This window comes from Necator americanus, chromosome III, assembly GCF_031761385.1.
Source record: "Necator americanus strain Aroian chromosome III, whole genome shotgun sequence".
NCBI lineage: Eukaryota > Metazoa > Nematoda > Chromadorea > Rhabditida > Ancylostomatidae > Necator > Necator americanus.
The window spans coordinates 29013403-29022471 of NC_087373.1; the positions used below are offsets into that span (position 1 = coordinate 29013403).

A 9069-nucleotide genomic window follows, 5' to 3' on the forward strand; every position below is an offset into this window, starting at 1 on the left:
TTTCTCATCCACACATCTCCCACGTACCTAAAGTATAGTCAAACGGTCTACCTTTTTCATATATAGTAGGGTCAAAACGACGTGAAGCACCTACGCAATGGGATACGCGGATTCTCTCAAGGCGCTTCGGTGGAGCGTAGCGGCTGGGAGCGTGGTGAAATCTTTGCTGGCACCACACATCGCTGCAGATCGCGACGGCCCTAACTCGGTCCCAACTGCTGCCTCCACCGCGCCGTTTCGAGCGCGTACGCAAACGCAACGCAGCTACACTCGCGATTCATGTCGTTTTGATCCGACTATATGTCGCGTTCCTGAGTAGGAAATCTCAGGTCAAGTTGTCGCTTCACTTGTAAAACTTGGACGGCTTTCGTGGGATTTCGCACTGTTCATACCACATCACGGTTCGTTGCCTGCTTGGTGTAACACGGGTTGAATTCATGATAGCCAGTAAAGTTTACACAAAAATATCCACATCCCGTTACGAGATAACAGTTATTTCATGGAGATCTGGACAAAGAACCTGCAACAGCTACCCACCTTCTCAACTTGCACACTGCTAGTTTAGAATACTGCGATAATTGAGAGCCTTATCATGGTCTTAATGGCAGATGTGTTACGGAGGGTATTGTTTATCTGAAGATTAACAAGACAAGTGTGCAAACCACTCTATTTTGGATCACGTGTAATTGAAGGGGAAAGCGGTACTCAACGCTCAGTAAATACACTTCATGTCTCCCCTATAAACACACTGTGCGCGTGAGTTGTGATGGCTCGCGATAATATGGGATTTTATACCCAAGAAAGAAAGCAGTGGTTCACTGGTAGAATGTTTATCAAATGAATGCAAAGAAGTTAAGAGCACAGACAAGATTGCCGGCTTGCTCCGGCTAGAACAAGAACAACATTAACATCCAAGCGCTCCGCCTCCTTGCCATATGTTCGGCAAGGAGGAGACAGTACAGCAATGAACATTACAAATTATCAAATGTCGTGTTCCGAGATCGAAACACACACATTATAATAAAAGAAAAAGTGGGACTTAACCAGAAAAGTTGTTAAGAGGCCTGACAAGCAGAAACTTGTAGGACGCTTCAATAAAGTCCAAACGGAGAAGATCGTGTTCCACACGTCTCCCAGTTCTACGGATAATCATTACTTCAACCAAGCAGCAGCTCCTCTTTTTTCTTGAATAGTCCGAGAATCGCCCGATATGGTCTCAATTGCATTCGTTCTTAGTGTTCGCTCCGTAAAACGATATGATGGAATGATTGCGTGATACAAAAGGCGAGGAACTTATACGAGCACGAATGGTTACCTAAGCAAAATTGGTGCGCTTTTCAGGATCGCCGCAGCATCTAATCGCGCTCACGACTGGCGATCCTTCAAGGTGTAACGTTGAGAGAAATTGCAACAACACACGTATTCATCCACACATGCATCATGTCGGTGAGGGCACCCAGCACCGACTGGATGAGTTCAAAATCTTTCCTCCTTCTAAAAAGTCATTCCTCATCAAAATTTTGGAGAGGCTCATGTGGGATTGAGTTGTGATGGCTCACAATAATTTGGAATTTTATACCCAAGAAAGAAAACGGTGGTTCAGTAGTAATGTTTATCAAAGAGAAGTAATGAAACCAAGAGCACAGAAAAAATTGCCTGCCTGCTCCAGCTAGTACAAAAGCAACATTATTTTTATTCAAGCGCGCCGCCTCCTTGCCATATGGTCGACAAGGAGGGGACAGTATTGCAATGAACATTACAAATTATCAATTATCGTGTTCCGTGGTCGGAGCAGCTCATCTCGTTCACCTGTAGAGAGTCAAAAATTCCTTAGTAGTGGAAAATCAGCAGGGCAGTGCTGTTGAATAGGGAGGATCCACACCACATAGTTGTCAAATCATCAAAACCCTTATTACAAACCTTAGATACAAACCCTTATTGGAGTGGTCGTTGAAAAAATTGGAGAAAAAAATTGGTGAAGGGTACCTGTACGAGCTAGAAGGATTTCGAAAATTTCGAAGGATTTTTGTCGCCAGCAGTCTGGTGCAGCACCTCGCTCAATTGTTTGCTAGAAGATTTGCTGCTTTTAATGGTAAGAATTTTTGCAAGTGAGGACGTGCAAAAAAAGAGGCGTTCATTTTATTGTGTTAAAGTTTTCATTAACGCGGCACTGAAGTTTTTGTATTTTTTGGACTTTAGTGTTTGGTTAAAAACCACTCATAATGCACTTAAAGGCATCACCCAACGAATCTGAGGTGGTGCAGATTTCAGGTGGAGTATTCGTATACAGGATGGGAGACTACGGAGAGGGGGGTGATTCCGTCCATTTCTTCCTAATTGCCGTAAAAAACAGCCCGGGCATAGATCGGTCAGGACGAAAGCTATCTTTTCGACTCTCCTCACCGAGGCCTTCTTCCCAACTCGCTCGGCGCCGATGTAGTACTAGGAAAATTCGTTCGCTTGCTTGATGACGTGAATCAACGAACAACTGCTGCAGTTCGAACACCAGCCGGATGTACAACACCGTTTGAAGTGGTAACTAGAGTAAGACAAGTGGCAGTGGCAGGACCCTTCCTCTTCAATTTCGCCATCGACGACATTATGCGAAGAACAGTCGACCAGTGTCCTGCCAAGATTGTCTTAACACCATCAGGGTGTCCCTTGACTGCTCTCGAGTACGCTGACGATGTTGTTATATTCTCGGAAAACAGTACGAAACTTCAACATGTTGTCAACCTTGTATCGAAGCTGGCTGCAGCCTATGGACTACATCTACGCCGTGATAAATGCAAGCAGATGTGGATCTCTTCGAGGCCTCGAACGGGAATCAGGGTGAACGGACAACCGATAGATCTTGTCGATGAGTTCTGTTACCAGGGCTGTACGCTGAAGAGCAGCGGCAGCTACCAGAGTGAGATGTTCAGCAAAGATGCGCTAAGGCCACTTCTGCATTTAACTCCTTAACGAAACGCCTGTAGTCGACCCCCATCACCAACGAAGTCAAGCTGCGAGACTACCTATCCGCAATTCGCAATTCATAATTCATAATGTACGGATCGGAGACTTCAATCATAGATCGGACGGAGATCAGACGAGAGATCAGACGGAGATCAGACGGGATCATCAGCGGTTATGGAGAGGCTTGACTGCACGGAACGAAAGCTGATTAGACTACTACTTGGCTACTTTTGACCTAGGGTATGCCACAATGAAGATGCTTACGCGGAAATTGATGTGGTATACCGGCGGAAGCGTTTTTTCTTCGCAATGTTTAAGGAGTCGGTCCAAGATAATGCGCTCCAATACCTTGTACATAAAACGCAGCAAAGAGATTCCTCGATAATTCCTAGGGTTCCGTGACGGATAACTTCTTGTGGAGGGGAATTATGATAGCGTGTCTCCACGAATCAGGTATCCTTTCGTCTATCCATATTGAACGGATGATCTCTGTCATCTCACGAATCCCAGACGGAGGAAGATATTTTAGCATTTCTGCGCTAATCCCGTCGTCTCCACCAGATTTTCCATTCTTCATTTTTTGAATACAGACCAGGACCTCCGACTCGGTCGGTGGCTCCTCGTTAACCGCATTTATCGGGCTTTGAACGTGTTCGAGTTCAGGAGCCGACAGTGCTGGTCGGTTCAGCAAGGTCTTGAAGTGTTCCCCCCAAATTGGAAGGGTTTCTTCACCTACAGCTACTCCATTGATAGTGTTGAAGACAGGAGAACATCTTTTCATTTTGCCGCTGCACTGTTTTAGTAGAGCTTTCCGCGGGTTCCCGTGCTTCCACGCCTTCTCAAACTCCATCGCTTTTGCTGTCCTATCATTATCGCGGTCTTATTGCAGTTGACGACGCAGCTTCCTTCTAAGACCCTTTTCCTGGTTGAAGTCACCAGCGCTGCGCGCGACACATACAGAATTGTACGTGGATTTTGTTTCCGCAGATGCAAAGGCAAACTTCTTCCGCGGCAATAGAACCGGGAGCGTTTTCCTTGTTTCCCTCCTAGATGAACTCTGTGAAGGAATCCGCATGTAGCTTCTTCCTGGTCCTACTAACGTGAATAGACAAACGTTGAATTTTCTGCATTCCTCGTCTTTCAGACGTGCCATGTCGATTTTCGGTTGAAGAGGAACTCCTCGGTTTCTCTTGTGGAACCGTATCTTGAAGCTGAGGAGAACTGGACGGTGGTCAGAGTCGAATGCGACTTCCCAAATAACTCTAGATTTTCGAAGATCTGACTGAGGAATGTTTCTCGCCAGAACGTAGTCGAGCTGAAGCTTAAGAGTCCTCATCTTCCGCTTGCGCTGCTCTTCAGGCGTTAAAAGGGTTGACCCCTGCCACGTGAGCTGATGGCGTCGATGATTCCTCTTAAACGTGGAAGCGATGATGAGGCTCGTCTCAAGTCGACCAGACGGTCATCGTTGTCCGACGCGCGCTCCGCTGCATAGTACCACTTTCCTAGCACATCGGATTGCTGTTCGAGTCCCATCTTCGCATTTGCGTCGATTCCGACAATGACCACCTGCTGGCTTGGTATTTTAGACATCAACGCATTGAGTTCATCATAGAAGGCGTCCTTACTGTTGTCCTCAGCGGTTTCCGTAAGCGCGTGAGCACTTACGATCCAGAGTTTACGTCCTCCGCGATCCCGCAGTCGTAGAAAGGCGCATCTAGACGACGTTGAGCCAAATTCCTCCACCAGGTTCTTGTAATCGTTCCTCACATCGCGCAGCCACCTACTTTGTTCTCATCAGCATCGCCGCAGTATATAGTGTAATTTTCGATGCTGATGACAGGCCGATCTCTCATGTGTGTTTCCTGCAGTGCAGCAAAACGCACACAGAGATATCACAGAAGTCTGGATAGATCGGCTTGTTGAAGTTCACTGGGTAGTGTTCGGCAGTTCAGCATGATGAAACGAATGGTTGTTGCCAAAGATTCCATGCTCCCTTCAGGCAGTTGACCTTTCAGGTTATGTGCTTTGGCGGTGTGCTGGACGACAGCACCTTTTGCAATGTATGGGAATCTTTCGCCATATAGCAGTACAGGTTATATAGCTCGTACGTTCCCAATGCGTACAGACTCGTATACGCGGCCTCAACGCGCCGGTGAGCATAATATGATCAACATCGTGGTAGAGAGAAATTGAGCTTAGGAGAGAAATGAGACAGGTTAGAGTAGCTAATAAAGATCCAATGATGTGAGCTATATAATTGTGAGAAAGTGGTCAAAGTGAACTGTTCGAAGAGATAGTACAATTGAACACGTCAGCTATTTACGCATTTATTTGCGGTGGAGTTGCATCTGAAGCAGCTGCAGTGACGTTACAGCTGTTCAGTTTTTTTATAATATAGAAAATGTGCATGTGAATCTAAGAGCAAACAAGGTTCTCGTCCCTACAGTAAAGCTGCAACCGCGCGTCAAGTCGAGATAGATTTTCTGATTATCTAGAATGTGATTGAGATGCAATCCTTCGTTCTGCAACACCAGAAAAATAGATAAAATAGATAGATGTCGGATAGAACAGATCGTAGTCGTAGACGTCAGTCTTTCCACTACACTTCTAATAAACTGCACTTTCGAAAGGTGTCTTCTTATTTCCACGAGAAATCCCGCATTAGATAAAAACCTAGGTGTGATTCACGGTGGAATGTAAAAGTGATGGTTTTCCTTCTGCGCTGCAAAGAACTGTAAGTCCAGTATTATCGCATCGCTCAGGCCGTCTTTTTAAGAATCTTTTCGTCTCCAGAATTGCTCCAAGGAGCCCTTCATTGCAGTCATGAACATTGAATCCGTTACTTGCTTCATCGCAGAGTCAAATTCTTTTCGAAAATTTATGAGCAGTTCTGCTGTAGAAATGCTTGGAACACTAGCCTTACCCGTAACCAACATGTGTTCTTCGAGCTCAATTCACAGATGTCGCGTTCTGTTGAAATTCCTTGTCATGTCGGTGTCAGGCGGTAATGTAATTTGTGTCCGTTTTTATCTACGGGTCGTATGCTCATCACAGTCGAGACTTTCCAAGAAGCGCAAACTGTTATGTGTATGTGGAATGTTGAAGAGTAGGTCGTTGTCCACACCGCAGTCTGTAACGAAGGACGTCTGTAACGCTGGCTTTGGGGCACAGGTACCAGGCTAGACATTCATGATACTCATTTCTTGGTTGGCTCTAGTGTCACATATGCTCGACTGCTCCTTCCCAAGGTTTGGTCATGGTAATCTGGAGTACCATGACCACCTCTTCCGTATATCTTGAGTAGTTGTATATACCGTAGACGTTATCATTGCCTGGCGCATAGAAAGAGAAATCGTCCGCTGCAGGGAGAGAAGCAGTCACAACCTTGTTCTTCACAGTTTTACCTAATTTTCTTTGCATATCCTGTTTATAGAGACGTAGCATTTCTACTCACACAGTTACGACCTTGCAGCTTCCTAATCGCGATAAACCCGCCAAAGGCAGTTCATTTGCTGCCCGTGTAATCGTGATGTTCCCTTAGGAGTTCTCATGTTTCTATCACTTATTTGCACATGTATCGTGCAGTGGACTTGATAACGGGATGACATGCCATATCTTGTGGTCCTTGTTCTTATACTTTTTGACGCGCAACCAATGTCTCAAAACTTTGGTAAGACTGCCCAAAAACGTTTTAGTAACTGCATATTACTTCTGCTGAAAATTCCGGCCGAAAAAGTGACCTTGTCACTTTCGTATGGCCAGCGTTAAGTTCTCTTTACACCAGTCCGTTTGTTACTTTTATTTTTCTTGTATTTATCCATTTATTTGATTTCATCTTCCTCTCCTGTCTTCAGACTCTAGCGTGATTTCTGAAAAATTTGGATATCTAAAAATGTGCTTGCAGCAACGCTGCTTCTCTCTACATACCAACAGATATTTGGATCCAAGAAAGGACAGTAACATCAATCGAAGGTTATCTACGTAGCGACAGCCTAAATTGTGTATTTGGAAATCCTTGAGTGGAATCCACTTAAGTGCATTGCACAAACATTTTTGCAGCGCAACCCGACAACTCATAGAGTGGTGTTTTCCTTATCCAAACCGGGTGTCCTCAAGTGATGAACAGGCTTGACTGAACGGAAAGAAAGCTGCTTAGACGGCAACATGGGTATGCCACAATGTACAGCTTTACGCGGAAATCGATATAGTCTAAGATATCAACATCTTGCACCGCCATCAAAAGTGGCTAAATTAAATCGTCTTCGTTTCATTGCTCATATACTAAAGAGAGCAGCAGATCGCCTTGTTCAAGGGGTTTCGAGGAACCTGTCGGATTCGAGCTGGAAGAGGCCACCTGGCCCAAAACGGAAGCTGTGGGCTGAGGTGGTGAAAGAGGATCTGAGGACACTTGGTATGGATAGGCAGTTCAGGCGAGACATAAAGTTTTGTCGAATATGGAATAGCGTCGAATGGATTGATTCCGTGCAATCTCTTGCAGAAGATTAACAAGGTTGAGCAGAGCTATATTCAAGGACGGCACACTTCGGTGAAGATGCGTATTCGGATAATCGCGTCACACGATTACATCAGCCAGCCGGTTAAGTCAAGTAAGTCAATTCTCTTAATGAGCAATTGGATGAATTGTTCGGTGTATCAACCTTGTCTTTCTGGATGTTAATGCAACTTCGTTTCTTTCTTTAGTTCTTTTCAAGATTTTTTTGGGAAGTTCTCGTTCAGGGATCGTCTTACTTCATGTGGAACAATTTAACTTATGTCTTCTGTTTGCACGGAAGCGTCAAGGATCCTGAATAAAAGAATTCGAGAAAAATTTAAGATACATGTGAACGGATTAGATGAGGCGCATCATGATTTTTAGTATGGTGCGGTGTGGAAAACACAGCAAAATGCCGGTATTCGGTTTGCAGGTTGCGGAAATCAAGTCGGTTCCGCTAATCTTTCCCTAGTCGTCAGTAAAAAAGGCGTGGAGGGCGCCGTCCTTTCCTACGAAATCAGTTGCATCACACGTCCATGTGCGAGCGGTCGAAAACCAATAAGGTCAGCAGGCTTTTCAGGTATAACTAACGGATAGGCTGATGAGGGGACCGGAACATGTCTTGAGTGTTTTAACGTACCTCGTAGGAACTCAAACGATTTCCACACCGACATCGAAAAATCCTCCATATGTTGCCTTTTGTTAAAAGCAGCCTGGCACGATTTTGATTCGGTGTTGTACTTACAACAAAAGCGTGGAGTTTGCGTAGTAGATTGCGGAACCCAACGTAGTTTCGCTTATCCTTTTTTAATCGTCGTAAAAAAGCGGCAGGAAGACGACGATGAAGCCGATGAATGGACCGCTGAGGGGGAGTGTAAATAGAAGCATACCCCATACGAACTAAAGAACATACGCTGTTTTTCTTACAACGATTAGGGGAAGATGAGCGGAACCATGCTGGTTTCCGTAATCTACAACCCAAAATCTCAGCTTCTGGTGCGGTTTCGAAGCACATCAAAATCGCGATGTGCTGCCTTAAAGGCAGCATGCCACGAATCTGAGGTGGTGCGGATTTCAGGTGGAGTATCCGTATACGGGGTCGTAGATTATGGAGACGGGGGTGGTTCCGTTCATCTCTCCCTGCATCAGTGCAAACAGCCGCCTCCAGAATGTTGTTTTGTACGACGCCATATATTGCAACGCTCCATCCCTTGCGGAAATTAATTCGCCCTGCCCCAATAGGCAGTAAGGGACGCTATGCGTGCAAAGGTGGCGCGCTGCAATAGAAGGCATCGTACAAAACAGCATTCAGGGGCCGGCTGCTGGCAGTGATTCGGGGAGAGATGAGCGGAACCACCTCGGTCTCCGTAATCTACGACCTCGTGTGCGGATACTCCACATGAAATCCATATCTTCCCAGATTTGTGGTATGCTGCCTTTAAAAGGAATTTCCCGGTAGGTGCTCAGAGTAATGCTATTCACTGCGAACAATTATGAAATGAGTGCTTTATCTTGCTCAACACGTGTCCGTCAATTGCATAGAGGCTGGTAGACAGAAGTATGAACGTTCCCGTTCGACATTCTCTTATGTTGGCATTTTCTCCGCATTCCTTCAACAT

General features: G+C 45.5%; 6 protein-coding genes across 6 annotated transcripts; 3 read left to right on the plus strand and 3 right to left on the minus strand.

The window, feature by feature from the left end:
- Window positions 1-2291: 2291 nt before the first annotated feature.
- Window positions 2292-2964, plus strand: RB195_011294 (uncharacterized protein; the record flags this gene model as incomplete). The annotated part of the gene is made up of 2 exons (XM_064192642.1): window positions 2292-2313; window positions 2408-2964. The coding sequence occupies 2 exons, from the start codon at window positions 2292-2294 to the stop codon at window positions 2962-2964; spliced, it is 579 nt and encodes a 192-aa protein (XP_064050225.1).
- RB195_011295 (uncharacterized protein) lies at window positions 2602-2964 on the plus strand (the record flags this gene model as incomplete). Its single annotated transcript, XM_064192643.1, has 1 exon — window positions 2602-2964. The coding sequence occupies one exon, from the start codon at window positions 2602-2604 to the stop codon at window positions 2962-2964; it is 363 nt and encodes a 120-aa protein (XP_064050226.1).
- Window positions 2965-3346: 382 nt separating this feature from the next.
- RB195_011296 (uncharacterized protein) lies at window positions 3347-3808 on the minus strand (the record flags this gene model as incomplete). Its single annotated transcript, XM_064192644.1, has 1 exon — window positions 3347-3808. One exon carries the CDS (start codon window positions 3806-3808, stop codon window positions 3347-3349), a length of 462 nt encoding a protein of 153 aa, XP_064050227.1.
- Window positions 3809-3838: 30 nt separating this feature from the next.
- RB195_011297 (uncharacterized protein) lies at window positions 3839-4294 on the minus strand (the record flags this gene model as incomplete). The annotated part of the gene is made up of 1 exon (XM_064192645.1): window positions 3839-4294. The coding sequence occupies one exon, from the start codon at window positions 4292-4294 to the stop codon at window positions 3839-3841; it is 456 nt and encodes a 151-aa protein (XP_064050228.1).
- Window positions 4295-4320: 26 nt separating this feature from the next.
- On the minus strand, window positions 4321-4811 carry RB195_011298 (uncharacterized protein; the record flags this gene model as incomplete). The annotated part of the gene is made up of 2 exons (XM_064192646.1): window positions 4321-4672; window positions 4726-4811. The coding sequence occupies 2 exons, from the start codon at window positions 4809-4811 to the stop codon at window positions 4321-4323; spliced, it is 438 nt and encodes a 145-aa protein (XP_064050229.1).
- Window positions 4812-7122: 2311 nt separating this feature from the next.
- On the plus strand, window positions 7123-7464 carry RB195_011299 (uncharacterized protein; the record flags this gene model as incomplete). The annotated part of the gene is made up of 1 exon (XM_064192647.1): window positions 7123-7464. One exon carries the CDS (start codon window positions 7123-7125, stop codon window positions 7462-7464), a length of 342 nt encoding a protein of 113 aa, XP_064050230.1.
- Window positions 7465-9069: the final 1605 nt, after the last annotated feature.